At 40.5% G+C, this 25161-nt stretch overlaps 1 protein-coding gene across 1 annotated transcript in view; it reads left to right on the forward strand.

The window, feature by feature from the left end:
• The window catches only part of dync1li2 (dynein, cytoplasmic 1, light intermediate chain 2), an 81157-nt gene that overhangs the window by 35972 nt on the left and 20024 nt on the right, over positions 1-25161 (forward strand). The window contains exons 6-11 of the mRNA XM_043706535.1: positions 7341-7434; positions 9229-9364; positions 9716-9827; positions 11490-11549; positions 14746-14787; positions 18877-18979. Of these exons, the coding sequence (XP_043562470.1) occupies positions 7341-7434; positions 9229-9364; positions 9716-9827; positions 11490-11549; positions 14746-14787; positions 18877-18979 (547 nt within the window). The remainder of the gene's footprint in view (positions 1-7340; positions 7435-9228; positions 9365-9715; positions 9828-11489; positions 11550-14745; positions 14788-18876; positions 18980-25161) is intronic.

Consider the following 25161-nt stretch of genomic DNA (forward strand, 5'->3'; position numbering starts at 1 on the left):
AATTAGTAATTCGGTTAGAGTCTGCTGATGTTTCAAGATATTCCATCCAGCATTGCTGTTGCTAGCTGTGATACGAGAACAGCTTGATTCAATTACAAACATTTAGCTCATTGCTGAATCTCCTAAAGCTCTGCTATATTTAAAACTTCTGGCGTGGGTTGATAGCTGAGTCACAGTCTACATGCCATTTCAACCAAGCAGGCATATTTTTTGAAGTCAATTTTTAAAGGAAATTTGTTGAGGATTAATTTTTTTTTGCCAGTTCAACTTTAGTATTTCTTTACTTTTTATTGGAGAAGAAAGTGAGGATTGCAGATGCTGGAGATCAGAGCTGAAAATGTGTTGCTGGAAAAGCGCAGCAGGTCAGGCAGCATCCAGGGAACAGGAGAATCGACGTTTCGGGCATTCCTGAAGAAGGGCTTATGCCTGAAACGTCGATTCTCCTGTTCCTGGATGCTGCCTGACCTGCTGCGCTTTACTTTTTATTGGCTTTGCAAAGTACAAAAGCATATATTTATCAATTTGTTGAATGCAGAATTATGTATACAATAAGTTTAGATAGATTGGAGATACCTTTCCTGTTGTTGTTTTACTGTTAATGTGTATGCAGGTTTAAACATTTTATGTTCATATTATATCAGCTGTCCTTTATTCACTCATGGGATATGAGTGACACTGTGAGCATTTATTGCTTGACCCAAGTTGTTCCAAAGGTGGTGATCTGCCTCCTTGAATCATTGCAAACCAAGTTCAATAGGTGAACCCACAGTTTCCTGAGGAAGGGAATCCAGGATTTTAACTCTGTGACAATGAAGGAACGGCGATAATATTTCCAAGTGAGTGGCATGGAGAGAACTTGTAGGTGGTGGAACTCCCATGTGTCTGCTGCCCTCATCCTTCTAGCTGTAAGTGGCTGTGGGTTTGGAAGTTGTTGTCTAAGGATCCTTGTCTAAGGATTTCTGCAGTGCATCTTGTAGATGTTGAACACTGATACGATTGAGCATCGTTAGTGGATGTGGTGCCAATCAAATGGGCTGCTTTGTCCTGGAGGGTGTCAAGCTGCTTGTATGCTGTTGGAGCTGCACCCATCCAGGCAAGTGGGGAGAGAGTATTCCATTGCACTCATGTCTTGTGCCTTGTAGATGGAGGACAGGCTTTGGGGGAGTGAGGTTGTGAGTTACTCACCACAATATTCCTATGCTTTGATCTGTTTTAATCGCCACTGTGTTTACGTGGTGAGTCTAGTTTAGTTTTTTGTTAATAGTACCCCCAGGATGTTGAGCAGTTTCATTGCATGGTGCCTGAGGGAGGCTGGAATACTCTGATACTGTTTCTTTACCTGACTGCCTACACTGAAAAAGGAAAGTTGATGTATCTCTCTTACTCCAGTAGTTTGTTAGACTTGGCATCTGCTCCCTACGTTAACCCTTTTTATTGCCCATTTGGCTTAACCTAAGATTTTTAATATTCTTAAAACTTCATTTGTCCATCGTTGTTTATTTTCTCATGTATTGCAATCCTACTGCATTTATCAATTCTTTACATATAGACCAGCCAAGGAGAGCCAGAGAATTCACATGTGTGGTGGTGGTAATTGTATATTAATTACACTAAATTGTATGGAGGATATTGTGTGGTGATCCACTTGTGCCACTATTAATACAAACTGTTAGGAGGAATATATTTGTAGTATGCACAATAAATAACTGATAATATAAGTGTGTAAAGATTAACTCCAGCTGGCTCTTGAAATACAACTTGTCACCTCCCTCCTTTAATCAGTAGCATTTTCCAGTAGCTGCTCCTGAACCAGTGCTCAGGAGTCAGAATGCTGGCTGATTTCCCAACCTCCAAATAGGCCTTCTGTTCTTAACTCTGGGGTACAGGCTCTTCATAGTGACCTACATGCCACTGCAACAGAAATTTGATTACAAAATGGACCTGGATTCTTCAAGTATTAATCAGCAGTTGGGCCTGTGATTAGTCACTGGGCATATGTGCAGACATGGACCAATCCATGCTATTGCTTTATTCTGAATACTTGGTCTAAAGGTGACACCTTCTGGCAAGATCGATTATTGCATTAGAATGTTGCTTTAAAGAGCGTACAAGAGGAAGCCTGTTCAAACTTGTGGTTGTCCTCCATATGCAGTAATCCTAATCCCAGTTAATGTTCCATTTCCAAATCGCTTTATGCTTTCTTTCAGTTTAGCTAATCTGTGTTTAAATGATGACATAGTATCTTCATTTTGCTATTTCCATCTCAGTATCTTTACTGTTTGAAAACACTGAAACCTGCACACACTAACTCTTGCACTCTATGCACTTGTCAGTTATGGGAAATAACTTAAATCGTGGGTGTCTTACTACAAACTACCGATTTAATCCCTCTTCCTGCCAACTATGAGGCTGAACCTGACTATTTAGAACCTTTTGATCCTGAAATGTGCTCCGGGCTATATCTCTGCACTGTCACTAAAAATATTTCCAACTTGGTAATTTAGCCCTGTTTCATCCCCCCCTCAACTTACTTGCTGTCAAAATCTTTATCCGTGCCAATACTTAGAAGCTTTACTGTTCTAATGCACTATTGACTAACTTGCCTCAATCTTCAGATTTCCCAAAACTGTTCTGTGTATCTGCTTGCTTACACAAGGTTTCGTTCACCCAACCTTTGTTCACTAACCTAAATTGGCTCGATGAATCAGCAGCATGTTAGTCCAGATTTTCCAGTCCCTGGATAGTAAGAAACTGAATGCAGCCTGGAAGTTGTGCAGTGCAACCCTTCAAAAATTCTGACATGCTGATTCTGGGAATTGTCTCTAAAATTTGAACTTCTGATGAATTCTCTGCTCCTTGGCACCCTGTGCTCTGAGTTAGAGATTTGATTACTGGATGGTTACTCAGCAAGCGTTAGAAAGAAAAGTCCTATCCTAAATCCTGGATGACTGACTAGCTCAGACCCCTTGCCCCACCATTAGTCACATTGATCATCCCGAAACTAACCTCACCATCTGGCATTCCCGCCCCCTAACTTTTGCTTTTCCAGAGTTCCTGGCTGTAACATCCCTTTGAGATTGATCAAAGTTTTCATTTTGTAGGGCAATCAGTGCTATTGCTATATTCTAAATGTTTGGTACTATTTTGTTTTGGTAAATAACTTGGTTTGAGCAGGTTGAGTTAAACTATCCTCTCTGCAATCTTTACAACGCATTTGTTACTTGAACTCCATTCAGCATTGGAAATATTATGGAGGCACCATGATACTTTATATTGAAAAATGCAATGGCTATTTGTTGAGACATGTCCATGTAAACTCCGTCGTGTATACTCTGTACAAACATCTTCCTACTCTAATTTATTTTACACTCTGCATTGCCTCTTCCTTTCTCCTTCATGTACTTGACAAGTTTCCTCTTTGGCTAAATGTTTCGGCCACTTCTTGTGGTATGAGAAGGTTCCAGATTCTCACTGCCTTCCAGGAACTGACTCCTGTGTGGACGACATGTTGAGACTGGTTTCTCCAGAGCAAAGCATGGAGAGATGAACATTTCAAACCAGATAATAAACAGCTCTGTTAGCTGTGAGTGCTACTTCTACAAAGACAGACCCTCGATGCATGGGGGTTGTGCCAAAGCTCAATAGCTTATCTGCCTTACTTTGCCCATCAAACCTTGTTAATAAAGAAATATGTATTGTGGCCTTTGATTTCTCTGTGACAACTGGAGGGTTTGACACTTGTGATTTCATCAAAGGCAGTACAAATAGAATTTGCTTTGTTTTTAAGAATCACTTTTAAACCCCCCGTTCCTGTTCCTATATTCCCTCTGCATTGTTATACATCGCAATTCCTTATTTACTTTGCGAAAAATTATGACTTTACATTGTGCTAGATTTCACCTCCCATGTGTCAGTCTGTTTCCCCAGCTTTGAAGTACTCCTGAAGTGTGTTCTGTCCGCCTCATTATCTTACATTTGAGCTTTGGGTATTCTGCAAACTTTGAAATGATGCTCAGTATATACCTAAGTCAGGTCATTAATATAACACATCACACAATATTTGTCCTAGTAGTGTAATAGCCCATGGAGAACACCTGGCAGTACTTCATCCAGTCTGAGAAACAGCCATTCACCACTGCCTCCTGGTTTCTATCTTTATCAGTTTGTATACACACTACTACGCTTCTTCCCCCCCCCCCCCCCCGCCAATAATTCCACGCTGTGCACTTTATTAACAGGGCTGTTGTGTTGCCTTGTCCAAATGTGGCTTTGAAAGTTCAAGTACACAGTATCAACTGCACAATCTTCATTCACCGACTCAACTACTTCATCAAAAAGCATGATGAAGTTAATGGGACATAATTTGCTGCCTACGAATCTGCTCTGAATAAGGTAGTATAATAATAATTGCTGTGCAAGTAATCTGAAATCTTGAGTGGATAATCTATAATAAATTCAAATCCCTTCTTGGTTCAAAACTCATTTAGTTGACTTAAGCAAAAATTCCAGAGATATAAATTTACTGGCATCTGTCTCTCATTTCAGTGAGCCAGTGCAGCAGCTCATGTTTTTGAGATTATCATCTGTCCTTAACAAGGTTGTTTGTTTTTGCACTTTCACTTTTGGTGTCTTTTCACTACACTGTTTTGGGTATTAGCCCATTTATACTGATGACCAGAAACTTGATACTGCCTTAGATTTTAATTTTTGCCACATTCTTTAAATATCCAAATAAAGAAACTTGCTAAGTTTTTATCCTCATTCTCCTGAAGTCTTGCTGGCATATGAATTCATGACATTTGGCAGTCATGATTGCTAGACAAGTAATCTAAATCTTGAACTAACAGTTCAGAAGTAGTTCTGCCATTTAAAGAATCTTAATTGAGTTGAACAAATAGTCGAATTTATTTTTTAAAATACTAATATGAGTAAATTGATCAGCTTTGACTGTAAAAATCCGTCCAGTTCACTGATTTCCTTTAGAAAATAAAGCCTCCATCCTTAATCAGTATGGACCCCACAAAGATTTCTCATTCCATATCAGCATGGTCAGTTGTTAACTATCTTCTGATGTAGATTATCAACACACTCAATTGTATCAAACCAGCTACTAGTGGTTCAAGGAGAACCCCAGACTATCATTTTGGAATGAATAGGGATGGACATTGGTTATATCAAGCACGTGTAAGAACTAAAATGTAGAGTTTGGGTGGTATCTTTAATCTCTAGTATCTTTGTTTTAATGTCCATTATTGGTGAAAGGTGAAATTTATGTTTATCATTTTTTGAGTTTTGAAAGTATCATAGAAGCCCTACAGTGTGGAAACAGGCCATTAGGCCCAGTAAGTCCACATTGATCCTGAGAAGAGTTTCCTCCCCAGGCCCATTCCTATACCCTGTTATACTACATTTCCCCTGACCTACACATCCCTGAACAATTTAGTATGGCCAATTCACCTAACCTGAACATATTTGGATTGTGAGAGGAAACCCACACAGACACTGGAAGAATGCAGACTCCATACAGACTGTCACTAGTGGCTGGAATCAAACCCGCATCGTTGGTGCTGAGAGACAGCAGTGCTAACAACTGTGCCACCGTGCCATCCTTACACAGTCGGTTTTTCTATAACGTGATAGTTGCGTTCTTGTGCAACCCTACTTCGTATAAAAGTTAAGTTTTAGAAACAGCACTCAACATATTCGCATTACACCCAGCACACTTTTTAAAGGTTCGTGCTGTAGAATGAATACAGAAGTTGGGAGGTCATGTTGCAGCTGTACAGGAACATTGTGTGCAATTCTGGTCTCCTTCCTATCTGAAGGCTGTTTTGAAATTTGAAAGGGTTCAGAGGATTTACAAGGATGTTGCCAGGGTTGGAGTATTTGAGTTATAGGGAGAGGTTGAATAGGCTGGGGCTGTTTTCCCTGGAGTGTTGGAGGCTGAGGGGTGACTTCCTAGAGGTTTACAGACCTCCTCGAGGGGCACGAATAGGATAAATAGTCTTTTCTCTGAAGTGGGGAAGACCAGAACTCAAGGGCAAAGATTTAGGGTTTGAGGGGGGAAAGATATGAGAGACCGAAGGGGCACCTTTTTCATGCAGAGGGTGGTGCATGTGTGGAATGGGCTGCCAGAGGAAGTGGAGACTATTACAATTGCAACGTTTACACAGCATCTGGATGGGTATATGAATAGAAAGGATTTGAAGGGGTATGGGGAGGGTGCTGGAAAGTAGGACTAGATTGGGTTGGGATATTTGGTCAGCATGGGCAGGTTGGACCTAAAGGTCTGTTTCCGTGCTGTACATCTCTGTGACACTCAGTAGTGTCCCTGGTTTCATCAATCGTTTTACAGCAAATTCACATTGACGAAAAAGGGTGTTATAACAGACCGACCTGTAGTGGTGTGTGTGTTGGCCTATTTTTTTTTACAAAGCGTTTAAAAATTAGCTAGGTGAGTATTTCTGGAATCATGACTGTAAGCTATTGTTGGCCTCTTGGAATGTCAGTGGAAGCTTGTTTATTATGTAGTAGTTTACAACTAGCAAGAGAGAACATCAAGCTACTGGCTGAGTAAATTCTAGGATAAGTTATTTTTAGTTCAAAGTTTATGGGAGTTTGAAGGAGACCTAACTGGGGTCAGAAGTAAGTATAGTCTCTCTCAGAAAAAGAAGATTGTCCAGAGTACTTTGAGAAATAAATTATTTCCGGGATGTAATTAGTAAGGATGAAGTAACTGGCCAGAATTTTGAAGTTTATTAAAAGATCGAGAAAGTCCAAGCTCTCAGTTGAGTGGTTAAAATACTTGCAGGGTAGGAACTGCGAGAAAGCAGTTATGTTAAATGTATAGCTTTGATGGTGAAGAAATTTCCTTGGATTTTTGAATAGGTATTATGATGGTGTTTGGGAGTAGATGGAAGTCTGTGCTGTTGTTTTGAAATCTTTCAAACTGTTGTATGTAGATAGCTTTTTGTTTTAGTTTTGTTTGGTTAAGTCAAACTACTTTGTAATTTTGGGCCATATACCATTCTGGTATTTGACTTATTTATTGGTAACATCAATTAGGATCATAACATACTGTATATGCCTTGTGTGAAATGAGTTCCAAATCAGATATGTTATGGAAAGAGCTCCAGGGTTTGCATTTTGGGGCCCTTGGCCTTACCTATCAACATGATTGTTCGTTGTCTGTCTGCCTGTCCTCCACGTATTAGAAACAGAAAAGTGTTTTTAGGTTCTGAGGTGTACAAATTGGCTATATTATGCTTGCTAGATTCTGCTGCTGTTTATTTATGCTGCTCAGTTACATTGTGCTCATCTCTCTTTTGTTCCCCCTGCAGTGTGATGCGGTCAGTGTACTAGAGAAGGAACATGATTACAGAGACGAGCACTTTGATTTCATTCAGTCACACATTCGCAGATTCTGCTTACAGTGTATCCTTCAAATTAGAAATGAGTGCTGCTATAGTGAAGTTTGCTGAATTCACTCCCGTCTATATCAGGTGGCTGTGTTTGTGAACTTATCACACCACCCGTTAGATATGGAAATGGTAAAGTGCAAATATGAAGTTAATTTCATTGTCCCTTGTCTGTCCTTGCTGTGCCATATTTGCTTCAGAAATGGGTAGAAGCATTTTCTTTTGCTGTAATGAAATTGGCAGTAACTTATGAATGTCAGAAACCCTGGACGAATGTGGACTTACTCTTTTGCTATTGCTCTCTTCCTTTTTTCCAAGGCCATGAAGAAAGTTTGCACACTGATTATCCCAGAAACCAATTCCACACTAACAAGAAGCTGGTGTAGGCCATTTGTCCAGTTGAGTTTGCTTTGCTTTTCATAAGCTCATGAATGATCTGTTGGGTAATCTCAAATCCATGTTCCCACCTACCCTGATAAATTCTTAAGCAAGAGGTTATCGACCTCTGTCTTAAAAATATTCAAAGACTCTGCTTCCAACACTTTTCAGGAAGAGAGTACCAAAAGCACACAAGTCAAAAAGTTTGCTCCGCTCTGCTTTAAAAGGATCACCCATAATTTTGAGTGTTCTAGTTTCTCCCTTAAGAAGGAATATCTCATCCTGTGTCATGTATTGGGATGTCCAAAGCCCTCTGTGTCTGACAGCTCTGCAGTCTCTCATCATTTGGATAATTATTCTTCCTGTCAAAATGGGCAGTTTTACATTTTCCCACTATATACTTCCAGATCTTTACCTGTTTACTTAACCTGTCATCTTTTTATAACTGTGCGTCCTCTTCGCAACTTTTCTTTCTATCTTCATGATTAGCAAATTTGACAGCCATACCCTTCATCCAAGCTATTGATATAATTTGTAAACATTGAGTCCGAGCAGTCATGCCTGTGGAAATCTGTTCATTGCATTTTGGCAACCTGAAAATGAAACATTTAATACCAATTATGATCTTACACAATGCTGTCTCATATCTGAGAGGAGAGCTTTCCTGTTTTATTCTGACAATCCTACTGGCTGATTATGGTTTAAGGCTAGGCCTGTTGAGTGAGCTGACCTCAGCCAAGACTTCACAGAGAGGACAGGGTTAGGAAGGGAAAATTCTAGACAGTGTTTTCATTCCCAAAAGCCCTCCTTGTCAAGTAGCTCCCTGATGGCTGCTGTCAAGGTTGATGGTAGATGAACTAACAAATGGTGATAGGGGAGAGACACCAGCTGGCAGCCTGCACCTGTGAATCCGAGACAATTGAGGGGTGGGTGGGGTGTGTCGATAGGGTGGAGGAGGAAACCACTTTGAAGATAATTCTCTGGAGGGGGAAGGGCATTAAACACACAACAGATGTTAGTTTGAAACAGGAGTACAGCATTGAATTGATTTGCATCTGTTGGTTTAAAAGTGTGACTAAAAACACAGGCATGCCATTGTAAACTAGTTCTGAGCTTGGGACATTGAGGTCTAATTCCATTCAGCGATTCTCATGTATTGCCTCAAATAATTAATGTAATAACACTGGTAGCTACTTAGACCATTTTATTCTAAACACTCCCAAATTCTTACATTCTTTAAATATTTTCCTTTTTTTTCCAATGTCTGTTCAGATAATTGAGCTGCAAGTATGAAATTATGGACACGAGGCTAATGGTTTTATTAGTTTGAGCATCATGTTTCAAAATTAGAGCAAGATATTTTCTCCTCTCCCTGCCCTGACTTGATCAAGCATAATTCCCAGCCAAATACTTTCCTTAATCAGCCTTTCAGATGGTGCTGCCTTGATTTACACATCAATAAAAGAAGAGAAAAATATTGATCTCTTGTATAAATATCTTGTCCACAAAATGTATGATTTCCAGTTTACTACACCTGCCTTAGTGGTGGAGAAAGATGCGGTTTTTATGTAAGTATCTGACCTAACTTAGTGTATTTCAGAACTGTGCAAGTGCACCAGGAAGACATACTTGCTGTGTGTGTCTTAAAATAAAACTGATGATTAGGTGCAAATATATATTGCTATCTTGAAGCCACTCCTTTATAATGATTCTATATTGCCAGCAGATCTCTAGTGTTGTTGGCAGAGAACTGGAAGTCCTGCTGAAATGTGATGGCACTGTTTGTTGTATCCATACATTAATGTTTGATATTGCTATCCTTGTAAAATAGCACATTCTCTGATTTACTTTGAGTGACATGTACAATTAATTTGAAGTGCATCTGCTGTGTAGTTCCAACTTTGTTTTGTATTTTTCAGTCCTGCAGGATGGGACAAAGATAAGAAAATTGCTATTTTACATGAAAATTTTGCAACGGTGAAACAAGATGATGCCTATGAGGATATAATTGGGAAGCCCCTAGTCAAAAAGGTAATGTAGTTGATAAGCTCAACCTGCATTTGCTTTGCTATACTGCTTGGATAAAGGTTCATTGTATTCTGCTCCTGAAGGCAGTGGCTTGTGGTCAGAACCCTCCCCCCACAATTCCCAGCCCACCATCCAACTTTTAATTGTGCGGCCCACCGAGTCTAATTAGTGGGCTTCTATACAGAAAATGTTCAGTTGGTGTCGTCCGTGACCATCTTAGATTGTAATGCATTGGGGGCGTGCGGAGAGGAACAGGGATAATAATAGATTATATCTAGCATATAGTTACAAATAGTGACTGACATTGAGTCAATCCCAGCTATTCAGGGAGAGAGTTTGATAACTACTTGGAAATGTGTAAATGCTGCATGGAAAGATGTGGAGAATGTGGTCCAAGCACTAAACTAGGAATTGCAATGAGACAAAGATGATAGATGGATTAATCATTCCAAATGTTGTCTTTGAGAAATGGAAATAAATTAGGGAGGACTGTTTTGAGGGGGAAAGCATGATTTTGTGGCTATCTCTTTCTTCCTTTTAATTCACCACCAGTCTCATCTAATTACACTTCAGTGCACTTGGATTAGAGCCAGGTCCTGTGTGGATGCTAAAATTCACCTCTGTACCCATTGAAAACAAGAAGCACTGCAAGTCCTGATGATTGTCCAGTCTGTATGGAAGCCCACTAATTAGACTCTGTGGGCCACACAATTAAAAGTGGTGGTGGGAAGTGCATTTAGATGGAATCATAACTGGATCAATTTCTGTTATGATTTGTGTCATTGTCAAGTAGCTCATTATCTTTGTTGTGATATGTAATAATTCTCTTTTTGACTACTTTCAATTACCATCTCCAACATTTTTATCACAAAGATGAAAGTGTTCAAAGAAAATGGGGGAGAAATGTCTGCTTTTTTTTTCCCCTAAGATCTCTTAAATTTTCTCCTTATTCTAAGCAGTGTCCAGGAGATTAATCTTCTAATTCCTGGAGGCTTAAGCTCAAACACAAGGAGTGATCTCTTAGGAAGTTACTAACATCAAAACTGTTTTAGCATGAGTTTTAGAGACCTCACATAGTCTGATCGGTTCTGGAGACGACAGCAGGACAGATGTGTTGTAGAGCAGATACACAGTTGCTATCATTCTGGTGTAAGTGTTAAATTATGTAGACAGATTGCACAGACAAAGCTTCTTCCTTGAGTGTAGAAGATCTAGATGTGATTTAATTGAAATCTTAAGAATGATTAAATAGTTTGACCAGATAGATCAAGAGAAATGGTGTAATTTCTTCTACTTGGTGGTAGGAGTCTGGCCAAGAAATGGAAACTTAAAATGGCTGTTCAGAGGTGATGTAAAGAAGCAGTTCTTAATTAAAAAATCTGAAACTCTTCAACCTTTCCAAAAAAAAAGGCTATTCGGACTGAAATTTGATTGAAAACTTCAAAGCTGAGGTTGCTAGTTTTTATTTGATGGGATGTCAAGAGTTACAGAACCGAGGCAGGAAACAAAGTTAGGATATAAATCAGCCATTATCCGATAACATTCTGGAACAGGCTCCAGAGGCTTTTCCCCAATGTTTGATCCTCTGGCAAAAAGGAGGAATGTTGCTGTTTTCTTTGAGCTGTCAACACTCTAATTTTCATCTAAGACTGTCTTTTTTTCCAGCCTGTCCATGACAAAGAAGTGGCTGCGGAGGATGAGCAAGTTTTCCTCATGAAGCAGCAGGTAAGTCTATAACGTTGTGTGTTTGGGTCATCCCTTCTTTACTCCTCCTCCTGCCATAGAACATCCTGCATCTTGCGAACTGAGTGACCCCCAGTGCACTCAGTTTTGATTAGGCAAAGGTGGGCTTTGTTGCCCTCCACTGGTGATATTGCAGACTTCTAACTTCCTAAGTATCACTGTTAACATGTTACTCGAGCTGTTTTCATTTGAAACTCAGATGGACTGCCACACAGCACAGCCAACTGATCGGCACACTGTAAATTCGCAGTCAAAAATCTGCGGCCAGTATCTTGCTGTAAATTCTGATCACTTGTTACCCTTATTCCCTTCGTGTTTTCTGGCCACACAGCTTCCTGGTTAAGAAAAGGCTGTTTTAAGATTTTTATTCCTGAGCCCTTCCCTAGCTCTGTAATCTCTAGCTCCTCTATCTCCAGATCTTGTGATTCTCTAATTCTGCCCACTTGTGCATTTTACATTAAATCACACGGTCATTCTTGGCCATGTCTTCAAATGCCTAGGCTTGAAATTTCTTCTGTAAACCTCTCCAAACCTCTACCCCAATCTTCTCCTTTTAAAGATTTCTCTGAAAACCTGCCTGTTTAAGTCCTTGGTCACTGGCTATAATATCTCCTTATGTAGAGTCATCCATTGTTTTATAATTCTCCTGTGCTATGCCCTGGAGAAGTTTGCTAAAAGGTACTTTATAAACACCTTGTGTTGTAGGCTTCTCTGACCTGACTTTCTGTATTTACAGTGCTAATTTCTGTCTCCCCAGACCCAGCAGCAGACCTCGAGCCCACTGCTGAATTTTCTTATTTGAAAGGAATTCTTTTGAGACTGTTATTTCATTTATAAGGCCTTTGCCTTATCCTGACGTTGTGTTCCCTGGTTCTAAACTCACTAATGAGCAGAAACGTCGTAGACACATCGCCCTGTAAGAGATCTGCAAGTTTCTATGCAATCGCCTTTTCCTCCTTCAAACCTCTCGAGAACACTGGTCCAATTTCTTCAGTGTTTTCTCATAGGACAATCCCGCCATCCCAGAGATTAATACGGTGCACCTATGTTGCACTCCCTTTAGGAACATTGGCCTTAGGAGTGGGAATAGGCAATTCAGCCCTTTGAGCCCACTTCGCCATTTAACACAATCATGACTGATCCTGTCGTGGTCACAATTCCACTTTCTTGCTTGCTTCACATATCCACCTTCGTTGCATGTATGTAATTCCTTAGACAAGGAGACTAAAACTGTACATAATATGGCTGTATGTAATTGCAGCAAGATCCCATTATTCTATATTCAAAGCCTCTTGCATTGAAGGTTAGTGTGCTGTTTTCTTTCTTAATTGTTTGCTGCACCTACATGCTAGCTTTAGTCACTTGTGAACAAGAACATCCGCCTCCCTTTGGACAATAAAAATCCTAATCATTGCCTTTTAAGAAATATTCTGCCTTTGTTTTTCCAACTAAAGTGGATAACTGCACACTTGTGTGTTAGATTGCGCCATAATTTTGTTCATTCCTTTAGCTTTTTCAAGCCTCCTTGAAACCGTCTTGTAGTTTCTTGCAACTTAGGTATCCACCTAATTTTGTCATCAAAATATTACATTACAGTATTATATCCAAATTATTAATTTAGGTTTTGAACAGCTATAGCCCCAACACTGATCCTTGCAGTGGTCTTAGGACCCCTTTCTAGTCTTGTTTTGTATGAACTGTTTAGAAAATAAATTCTTGGTGACCAAATGTTATGCTTGCTGCCCTTTAGAAACTGACATTGGGAAGCCTTCTTGAACTGCAAGATACATGTGATTTGAGGTTATTCCAGAGAGCTGTAAAGAACCAATCACATTGTATGACCACACCATACTTAGCAACATTCCTCCTTCTGAGCGTCAAATGTGGCTCACTTGGTAGCACTCTTATCTCTGACACTTCAAATTGATGCTTTATCTTTGATGTTCAGGTGGATGTGAAATATCCCGGAGATTATATTGAAGAGGAGCAGAGGAATTCTCCCAGTTCTGGTCAATATTTGTCACTCAGTCAGGATCAGTGACAGGTTATCTGAAGTTACGATGCTAGCTAATGTTACTACAGCTCAAGTCAAATTCCAAAATGAAATCTGGTCTGAAAGATTGTCTTTTTGTCTTAGTTGACACGGTGGTCCATCACAGGTGCCCAATGAGACGGAAAATTGCCCAGTTATGTCCTGTACGCACACAGCAGGTCCAGTCCAATCCAACCCAATTGCCACTCTATTAGTCTACTTCTGATCATCAAAGTTTTGTAAGGGGTCATTAACAATGCTGCAAGCAGCACTTGCTAGATAATAATCAGCTTCCTGACATTCAGTTTGGGGTTCACCAGACTCAGTCAGCTCCTGATCTCATTATAGTCTTAGTCCAAACATGGATACACAAACTAAACTCCAGTGGTGTCAAGTGAGACTGACTGCCCTTGATGTCAAGGTTGTGTTTGACTGTGTGGAGCTGGAATTTCTGAGTGTAGTATTCTAGTGCTAAGGTCATCTGACCATTCATCATAAAGTTAGAAATAGGGATATTTACTGCATAATATTCAGCACCGTTTGTGACTCCTTAGATACTAAAGCTGTTCATGGCCAAGTGCAGCAAAACTTGAACAATATCTAGGCTTGGGCTGATAAGTTGCAAGTAACAAGTGTGCCAGAACATGCCAGACAGTGACTGTCTCCAACAAGAGAGAATCTGATCATTACCTCTTGACGTTCAGTGGTATTAATATAGCTGAATCCCTTACAATCAATGTCCTGTGGTTAGCATTGACCAGAAACAGAACAGGGCTAGCCACAAACAGATGTGGTGACATAGTTATGGTGTCATTGACTCGTATTTCAGACACCTGGGCAGATACTCTGAATTGAACACTCGTCCTCACTACCTAGTGAAGCTCTCGATTATTGTTTTGAACTATGCAGTGTTTCGTATCACCAATTAAAATAGATAAAATAAAGTTTTTACTGCACTTTCCTCTACCATTCCTCCACAATTGCTGGCTTTTGGCTATTCTCAGCACATCCTGAGGTTTAGCTTTTGCAGGAATGCAGGTTGATATTGATTTGATGAATGCTCGGGAAGGTTTTCAGTTTCTTGCTGTGGTGAAAAGTGTTTGCCTTTCAGGTGTATTCTAATGCTGCCTACCCTTTCTCTTGCAGTCTCTTCTTGCCAAACAACCTGCCACTCCTTCGAGACCTGCTGTAAGTCTGAGAAAAAGAGCTTGTAACTGTGAAATGAAAATGTGTTTTTTTTTAACGCGTTATAAAAAAGGACTGTTCCTATGGACTGACCCAATATTTCAGCATACTCTGCACTTGAGTGGTTTGCCTAAAGGTGCCTGTACATCGTGCTGCTTTATAAGTCAGAGGCCAGTATTTGGGAGTTCCCTGATCATGCCAGCAGACTTCTGAGCAAGATCCTTTAGTCCCGAGTGCAAGCAAAAAACTCAAACTGATGCAAGAGGAAAGCAGGCAAAATTGTTCCTCCTTGTTTGTTGTGCTGTAGAACTGGCAGTAGTAGAGGCCAGGGTACAGCTGTTCTGTACAGCAGAGCTGACTGTTCACCTTGCTGCAGTTGGAGTTTAGAATGCCAGTTGAATGATTGAGGGGATCCATGATCATATTGTTGTGCACCTCCAACATCAGGGTGATAACACTAGCACCTTGAAGTTATTCTAGCCAGTGGTGTTTAAAGAGTACAAAATGTGTCTGGAGTTGGTAGGGAACATGCAGAAAATAGCAGCAATATGAAAGCTGTTTGAGTTATTGCTGAAGGAGGATATTTAGTCCATCATGACTGCACAAAAGGATTCTAATCCTGTTGTTTTATCTTTGTTTCATTACAGCAACATACATACTAACTCATTAGCCGCCACCTTTTAAGATGCTAGGATAAAGTTGCATCTGGACCTGAGACTGGTCAGCCCACAACTCTTATCAGTTTTAGTGCCTGTTCCTCAAGATTATAATTTTACCACATTCCTCTCTCCCTTCCACTTGCTGATTTACAGCTATCGCTGGAATAACTTTTTTGTATGCTCTATAATGAAGCCAGAAACAAAACATCTGTTCACTTTGTTAGCTATTTTCTTATTTTCCACTATTGATTACACATTTTAACTTCTGGGCCAACACTCACTTTGCTTTCTCCTTTCTAAATGCTTGTTCAAACTCTCTCTTTATCTGGTTTTACATTTACAACTCTTTCCTGAGTTTATTTTTTATTAACCGGCTAGTTATTTTCTTGAGTTCTTCATCAGCTCAAATGATTGGTCATACAATTGCGCAAGCATGGGCGATATTATGTTTTTCTTGAGCCTGATGCATTCCCTAACTACTGTTATAATTATGAATAGTGGGTTTCCCCTTGGAATTTTTTGTCATAATGGAGATGTATTTTGAGTAGTCTCCCGTTGAATGTGTATCATTGTATCTCTATTGATCTGTGACCTAGTTTAGAATTCCCAGTTTATTTCAGCTTGCTCAGCTTTCATGCCCACATACTTATCCTTTATATAGGTTTCAAATATATGTTTTAGACCCAGTCTGCTCCCTTTTGAAGCTGGATGTAAAATTCAATCACCTTGTGGTTGTTGCTCTCAAGGAGTGCCTTTGCTCTGAGGTCATTGATTCTGTCTCATCACCACATCTTATGAGTCACCCATGATTATTGTTGTCCCTTTAACACAAACACCCAATATTATTTCTTGTACACTTGGCCCCACATTGTGGTTACAATTAGAGGGTCTGTACATTACTCCCACTATTAACTTCCTTCTCCGTCTAGTCCGCATTTCCACCCAATCCTATTCTACATCTTGATCTCTTGAACCAAAGTCAGTCATCTTTAACTATTGCGTAAATGATACTCTTCTATTTTTCCAGCTACCTATCCTCTTTGAATGTCATTTATCCCTCAGTATTTAGGACTCAGTCCTTGTCATTTTGTAGCCAGATCTTGATAATGGTGATCAGATTTATTTACTTCAGAGTGCGCAATCAATTTGTTTACTGTTGTAATGAATGCTACACACTTTCAACCCGTCCATGCCGACAAGATATCCCAACCCAATCTAGTCCCACCTGCCAGCACCTGGCCCATATCCCTCCAAACCCTTCCTATTCATATACCCATCCAAATGCCTCTTAAATGTTGCAATTGTACCAGCCTCCACCACATCCTCTGGCAGCTCATTCCATTCCCGTATCACCCTCTGTGTGAAAAAGTTGCCCCTTAGGTCTCTTTTATATCTTTTCCCTCTCACCCTAAACCTATGCCCGCTAGTTCTGGTCTCCCCACCCTAGGGAAAAGACTTCTTCTATTTATCCTATTCATGCCCCTCATAATTTTGTAAACCTCTATAAGGTCCCCCCTCAAACTCCGACGCTCCAGAGAAAACAGCCCCAGCATGATCAGCCTCTCCCTATAGCTCAAATCCTCCAACACCGGCAGCATCCTTGTAAATCTTTTCTGAACCCTTTCAAGTTTCACAGCAGCTTCCCAATAGGAAGACCGATCCCTCACTCCCACTTTTTAGTTGAAATTTTTATTTCTGGTTTGCAAGTACCAGCATGGTTCAGGTGCAGACTGTCTCACTTTCTCCAGTGGTCCACGAGTCAGAATCCATTACTCACCTACCAGTTTCTGAGCCAAACGGTCATCTCTCATTTTTATGTAACGTGTGCTAATTTGTACAAAGTTCAATTAGTAATGCGGCAGAGAACAATCTCAGTCTCTCTAATTGAATGATCCTTGCCAACAGCGTTCCTTGTTGCTCCTTCCACTTGAATGGCTCCCTGTACTATGGTGCCATGTACCAATGGACCATGCCCAGCCCCAAACTCCAGAAATACCTTCAAGACGGTTTGGGAGAACATCAGACATTGGACAGTTCCAGAGACTGGAATTCTGCACCCTGTCCTCTGGACTCTTACCTGCCTTACACTGTTATACTGTCTTGTCTCTAGCCAAATTTGAGACTTTGTTCAAAGTGATGTGATTGTGATTGTCTCTTTGATATAGAGAACATCTCCCTCCTTAAAGGATCACCGTGTCTAAAGTTCAGCCTTGAGCTCGTAAAATCTAAACCAAAGATGTTCAGATTTCAAATATCCACTGCAACTGTTTGCCTGGGATCACTGTGGCATCCAGAAGCTCCTATATATTGCAGCCTTGACACGCCACCTGTACTGTTGTTGTAAATGAGTTTTAATTATGTTCACATTGATATTGTGGTTGATTAACCTTACCAAAAATTTGCTATCATAAAATTTAAGAATGGAAAAGGTCTTAACCACTTACCAGAGACGCTCAACAGCCAGTTCTTTTCTCTGTTGTAGAGCAAGACCCAATTCCAGTGGTTCCAGTGAACATAGTTTTTGTCTCTCCATGTCAGCAAGTCCTTTTGTAACCACCTTTTTTTTAGGTGATGCTGTCTGTCTCTTGGGTCCTCCTTTTGCCCACTCCTCTTGATGCTTCTTCCTCTGTTTCAAGATCTGCTACTCTAGCTGATGTTGATTGCCTGTCATAAGTATGACGAAAATTAGTGCAAAATGCTGTGAATATAATGAGACATGGTTAGACTCTTTTTGTGCGTGCGCTCTTGGTTGAGAAATATTCATTGGCACCAGACTGAACCTGCTTCCCCTCTCTCCACCTGAGAGAACAGATAGAGGACTTCAATTTAATAACTTATGCAAAATACTGCATTTCTGACAGTACAACAACCCTTCAGCATGGAACTGGTACCCATCACTGCTTAAAATAAAAAAAAACAAATTGAACTCTTCTTTGCCACCTTATGGTCAGATTAAATTCTTAATCAAAAAGGAAAGTTGGCTGACAAACTGAGCAGGTGTTAAAATCTGGCAAAGACGGACTATAAGATGCATATTGAATTTTTTTTTGAGAAGTTTAGCATTCAAGCAGTTCACTGTAAGGATAGGAAAAACCGATTCAGCAGTAAGTTTGAAATAAATTGGCTACATATTCAAAGCAGTTGGACAGTAGGAGTGGAGTGAATTGGTTACTGTCAGCTGACTCAGGAACATGATGGGCTACTCAGTAACTGAGGGTCTGGCAGTCCGGAAGACTGAGCTGAAAGGCCATTTTTGTGCTCTAGGTTTGGTCAGTTCCTGGACATCACAAGAAAAATAAGCTACTTGTGTTTTCGGGTTAATGTGGGGAACCTCTTTCCCTATTCTAGCAATGTGATTGTGTTTGTGTTCTACTTTTTGCAAATACATTAATGCATTTAAGGTCAACATGAGTGATACTGTGATTGCTCTCAGGATTCTCCAAGGCAACCTGGTGGCTCTCCCAGGACCCCAAGACAGCCAGGTGGAACAAACATGGTGACTGCAGTCCCACCCATCACATCGGGAACTCCAAAAGGTGAGTGGTGTAAAGTGCAAGTAATTTCATAAGTCTTGTTCAGTCTCCTCTGGGAAGCAAAATGTGTGATCCTTTGATAGTTTTAGAAATTTATTTGATATCAGGTGCATAATATACAAGTAAAACTTTGCTATTATGTCACATCTTTCCTGACTACTGGGCTTCCCAAAGTGTTTCACAACTAATGAAGCAGAATAACTATTTTTGTAATATAGGAAATTGGCAACCTACTTGCACTCAGGAGGATACCACAAACGGAAGTATCAGCATAACTGGATTCTTTTTTAATGTTGATTGAGAGATAAATATTTGGCTTTAATACAGTGATATCTTCTCAGCTCCTGTTCAAAATAGCATCACGTAAGAGAGTGGGCATTTATTGAAATTAATATTTCCTCTGAAACAACAGCATCTCCAAAGGTGTGGCTGTTAAGAATATCTCCCTAGATTTTGTTTTTGTTTTTGGAGTGAGACTCAAAACCACCACCTTTGCTTTTGAGATAAGCGTGCTGCCCACTGAGCCACAGCTGACACAAAATATTGAGCAAAGGCAATGACGATCAACCCATCGGTAAAAGATCAACAAAATAACTCTGGAAACTTTGCACTCACAAGAATATAGTTGTGAAGGAGAAACAGCGTTTTATATTCAAGAAAGCATTGGCAATTTTATTCTTACAACAGTAATTTCAGTGCTACCAAATGACAACAGCATTCCATTATTATTAATTATTCAGTGAGTGTCTTCCCTCGTTGCAGTTCTGGTTGCTGATGGCAATGGTTCGCAAATGGATTCAACTCCTCCTTCTTTTGGCATCCAGGGATGAGGAGTAATTGTGGCAACCTTCACATTTTGATGTAGTAAAAGTAATTGTCCAATTAATTCATCCAAGGACAGACTCCAGTATTCACTGCACAGTTCCCTCAAAGTTTCTGTTCCTCTTCCTCTTCTTGATGGTTTTGAAATTTATTTATACCAGCTGTTACACCCAAACTGTGACGCTACTTACTCTAAAGTTCTCTTGACTTTCTCCATTTATCCTTCTCACTACGATCCTGGCCTCTCCCAGGGCTTCAGTTCACCCACAAGTCCTCGCTGCCCTCTTTCCATTGACAGCAGGATATATTTAAGGTTACCGACTTCTGATCTTCAAGGAAGTTGAGGAATATGAGGAGTAGATAGAAAAGTAGAATCCGAGTCAGATCAGCTGTGATCGTATTGAATGGCTTGAGGGACTGAATGGCTGAAAGTACTCCATTTCTTAGGATCTGATCTGTGCTGAGAAAATCTCTCTTTCGAAGTTCCACATTTTTTCTCGTGTTTCCTGTACAATGTTTCTACTTGTGAAGATTAGGATTATGTCTTGGCCACAGATCTTGGTTAAGCTTAAAGTTGAGAATGGAGTCTTAAAGGTGACATATTCAGAATTCTAACGAATTCAGCTTAACCTGAATACGTTTGACAAGTCTATAAACTAACAACGTTGGCGTGTGCGTGGATGAAGACTTAAGCTCAGAAGTGAACAGGTGTTTTAGATTTTACTGTTTATGGTGAGGCAATTGGTGAAGCTATCAGTTGTTTCTGGCATTGACTATGAAATAGAAGATAGAATATATTACATATTAGAACTTCTTTGAAACTTTGGGGCTGGTTACTTGAACTCTGTGCTGTAAATCCCCTCAGTTACTAAAAATAATCCCCTGCATCTAGTTTACCACCTTAAAGTTAAAACATGCTGCTGATCTGTTTTCTGACGTGACTGAACTCCTTTATGGATGGGTCTTTGCTTCCAGAGCACTCAGACCTGTTATAGCTGTAATACTGCATCCAGTGGGACTGTGATTAAGTAACTTCCCAATTTACCTACTTTATATCAGATTTCACTTGTGAACCATGGGAAGATGGGACTTTGTAAGTTTTAATAACGAAATGAAAAATTCAGTCTCTGAATTGGCTGTACTGTAATTATCCCTCAATCTCTCAACTGTTGTTGTGTTTAAAATCAATGACACTTTTTCAACTGCAATTAGGAAGCTGAACACTGGAGGGCCCTCTCTTCTGCTTCAACTATAATGAAACTCAGTTCAGGGGAAGAGGACAGTTTTGGTCTCATTCCAGAATATCAATCCTGTTGCCAACCTATTTCTGTTATAGACTTCTTTCTGATCTGGCAGACAGGATCATCTTGTCCAAAGGACAGTAGCTCTGACAATGTTGTCTTCACTTTGTAAAGCACTGATGCAGTTTAATACTCAAACCTTGATAATTCTGTTCTTTGCTCTAGTCATGGCTAATAGGTGGCTTTAAAGTAAGACATTGCCTGTTTCCTCAGTATTGATCTTACTGTTAAAACTTCAAAATTAAGAAGGGCCCTGGGGAGAGTGTGTGGCCTGGAGATTAATTTTAACTTGATGCAAAGCTGTGGGGGTTGGCGGCCCAAAGACATTGGCGTGGCCCAAACACAGAACATAGTTGCAAGGCTAATGGAGCGCAAGCTAATGGAGTAGAATGCAGTGAGGTAAAGTTGTGCTTTGGATATAGAAAGCCCTGGTTACACTGCACCTGAAATTTGTGAGCAGACCTGGTAATCCTGCTTTAGGTCTTAGGGCGGTGTGCAGTACTAACTTACCAGGATGATGCCTGGACGGAGTTAAATTAAGACGTGTTTACACAGACTGAAATTATATCCTTCAACCTGGAGTGGCAAGGTGGCTCAGTGGTTAGCACTGCTGCCTCACAGCGGCAGGGACCCAAGTTCAATTCCAGCCTCTGGCGACTGTCAGTGTGGAGTTTGCACATTCTCCCAGTGTCTGAGTGGATTTCCTCCGTGATCTCCGGTTTCGTTCCACAATCCAAAAATGTGCAGGTTAGGATGGATTGGCTGTGCTAAATTCCCAGTGTTCAGGGATGTTTAGGCTAGGGGTCAGTGTAGAATAATGCGGAATGAGTTTTTGGGTGGGATACTCTTCGGAGGATTGGTATGGACCTGTAAGGCCAAAGAGCCTGTTTCTATGCTGTAGGGATTCTATAAAATATTGCAGATTATACAGTGATTTAATTAGTTTTCTCGAGATACAAGAGAAATTCCAAGGGAAGGACCTGCCAACTGTGGTTAACTTAAGGATAGTATCAAACTTGACAAAAAGCAAATAATTACACATAGATGCATGGCTGGAGATATTTGTAAAGGAAAACTAATATAGAAATTGAATCTGAGGAATTAATGAACAAAGCGTAGATGACAGATGAATTGAACAGATATTTTGCAGTGGTCTTTGCTGTAAAGATACAAGTACTATTCAAGGAATCAATGTCAATCAGAAAATGAAGGCAAGGAGGATGTATTGTATTTGCATTTCCAGAAGGCATTTGACAAGCTGCCCCATCAAGTTACTGTGAAAATATCAAGTCACCTTGTAGGAGGTAATGTATTGATGTGGATAGAAGACTGGCTAGCTGACAGGAACAGGGAGTAATCACAAATGGGTAATTTTCAGCTGGCAGGTTATAATGAGTGGTATGCCATAGAGGGTCACTGGCTGAAGGTGCAGAAGCTAGGATTGCTAAATTAGCTGATCACACAAAGACAGTGAGGAAAGTAAGTTGTGGACAGGACATAATGAGGCCTCAAAGGGATCTTGATAGGTTGTGAGTGGGCAAAGATCTGGCAAATGGAGTACAATGTGGGAAAGAAATAGAAACAGGAAGAATAAAGAAACTTGTTACCTAAATGCTGAGAGATTGCAGAGCACTGAACTGCATAGAGATTTGTGTATGAATTGAATGAATCTCAAAAGGATAGTATGCAGATACAGTAAATAATTTAGAAAGCTACTCGAATGCTATCATTTATTGCAAGGGGAATTGAATACAAAAACAGGAAGATAATATTTCAGTTATACAAGGAATTGGTGAGATTACAACTGGAGTATTGTGTGCATTATTGCTATCTTAAGGAATGATGTAAATGCATTGGAGGCATTTCAGAGAAAGTTCACCAGATTAATAGTAATAGGTGGACTGTCTAGCGAGGGAAGGTTGGATAACCTAGACATGTTTCCATTGGAGTTTAGAGTAGGAGGCAACTTAAGTGAAATGTACAAGATCCTGAGGGACCTTGAAAGGGTGGATGTGCAAAGTATGCTTCCTCTTGTGAAAAATCTAGAATTAGAAGTTACTGTTCGAAAAAGAAGTCACCTGTTTGGCAGATAAATGTTTTTAAACATCATGAATCTTTGGAATTCTCCTTTAAGGTGTGGTAAGAAAAGTTCTTGAATACTTTCAAGGCAGATGTATTCTTGAACGGTTGAGAGTTAGGCAAAATGTTGAATAGCTAGAACTTATTCATCTTTGTGGGATGTAGGTGTCACTGGTTGGACCAGCATTTATTGTCTCCCCCCAGTTCATAGAAACCCTACAGTGTGAAAGCAAGCTTAGAGTCCATACTAACCCTCCGAAGAGCATCCCACTCAGCCCCACTCCCCTACCTAGTCCCTAGAACCTTGCTTTTTCTATGGCTAATCCACCTAGTTTGCACATCCCTGACACTGTGGACAGTTTTGCAAGACCAATCTACTAACTGCACATCTTTGGACTCTGGGAGGCATGTGGGGAGAAAGTGCAGTCACCCAAGGATGGGATCAAACCTGGGTCCCTGGCACTGACTCAGCAATGCTAACCACTGAGCCACCGTGGCTCCCTACTTGCCCTTGAGAAGGTGGGGCTGAGCTGCCTTCTTGAATTGTTGCAGTCCATGTGCTGTGGGTTGACCCACAATGCCCTTAAGGAGGGAATTCCAGGATTTTGACCCAGCGACAGTGAAGAAATGGTGATATATTTCCAAGTCAAGATGGTGAGTGGCTTGGAGGGGAACTTGCAGGGAGTGGTGTTCCCATATATCTGTTGCCCTTGTCCTTCTAGATGGAAGTGGTTATGGGTTTGGAAGATGCTATCAGAAGATTGTTGAAGTTCTGTAGTACATCTTGTAGATGGTGCATACTGCTGTTGCTGAGTATTGGTGGTAGAGGGAGTGGGTGTTTGTGGATGCAGTGCCAGTCAACTGGGCTGCTTTGTCCTGGATAGTGTCAAGCTTCTTGCGTGTTATTGGAGCTACAATCACCCAGCCAGGTGGGGTGTATGTCATCACATTCCTGACTTGTTCTTTGTAGATGGACAAGATTTGGGAGTTAGGTGAGTTATTCACTGAAGTATTCCTTGCTTCTAACCTGCACATATCGCCACTGTTTACGTGACAAGTCTGGTTGAATTTCTGGTCAATGGTTACCCGGTGGATGTTGGTGGTGAGTGATTCAGTGATGTTACCACCATTGAATGTCAAGGGGCATTGGTTAAATCGTCTTCTTACTGGTGATGGTCATAGCCTGGCATTTGTGCGACATAAATGTTACTTGCCACACGTCAGCCCAAGCCTATGGAACCCAAACTGGGTGTCACTAAGCAGGTTATTGCTGAGCAAGTGCTGCTTGATAGCACTGTTGACAGCATCTTCTGCCACTTTACTTGTGATCTAGAGTAGACTGTGGCAGTAATTGACCAGGTTAGATTTGTCCTGCTTTTTATGTACCAGGACACACGTGTGCAATTTTCTACATTGTTGGGTTGATGCCAGAGTTGTAGCCCTACTGGAAGAGCTTGGCTAGCAGAGCAGCAGATTCTAAAGCACAAGTCTTCAGTACGATTACTGGAATATTGTCAAGGCCCATTGTTTTTGCAAGATCCAGTGCCTCCTAATTTATATGTTTGCATGTTCTGCAACAGATGGGTGGGAGTGGCTTTCTCTGCAAATGTCAACTAATGAACGATCAATTATAAATTTTAAATTAAGGTGGATAGATTTTGATTGTTCAAAGCTGTTAAGGAAAATGGACCAAAGAAGAGTAAATGGAGTTTGCTTGCAGTTTATCCATGATCTCATTAGCTAAAAAGGCTCAAGTAACTAAATGTAGCCATCAGCCTGTTGGGAGAATGTGTGACAAAGGAACTATTTTTGGGTATTGGCAGGGCATTGGGACCACTTGGAATGGTTTTAGATTGATGCAGGATAGTGGGGGAAATATAGTTAATTGGGAAAATGGGATTGATACTGAGTGGTGGGGTGAGAATAGGACCATTTTTTGGATTGATGCAATTGAGGGAAAGTAGGTCAGATTTGGATTATTTG

The sequence above is a fragment of the Chiloscyllium plagiosum genome, chromosome 17 (genome assembly GCF_004010195.1).
Source record: "Chiloscyllium plagiosum isolate BGI_BamShark_2017 chromosome 17, ASM401019v2, whole genome shotgun sequence".
Taxonomy (NCBI): Eukaryota; Metazoa; Chordata; class Chondrichthyes; order Orectolobiformes; family Hemiscylliidae; genus Chiloscyllium; species Chiloscyllium plagiosum.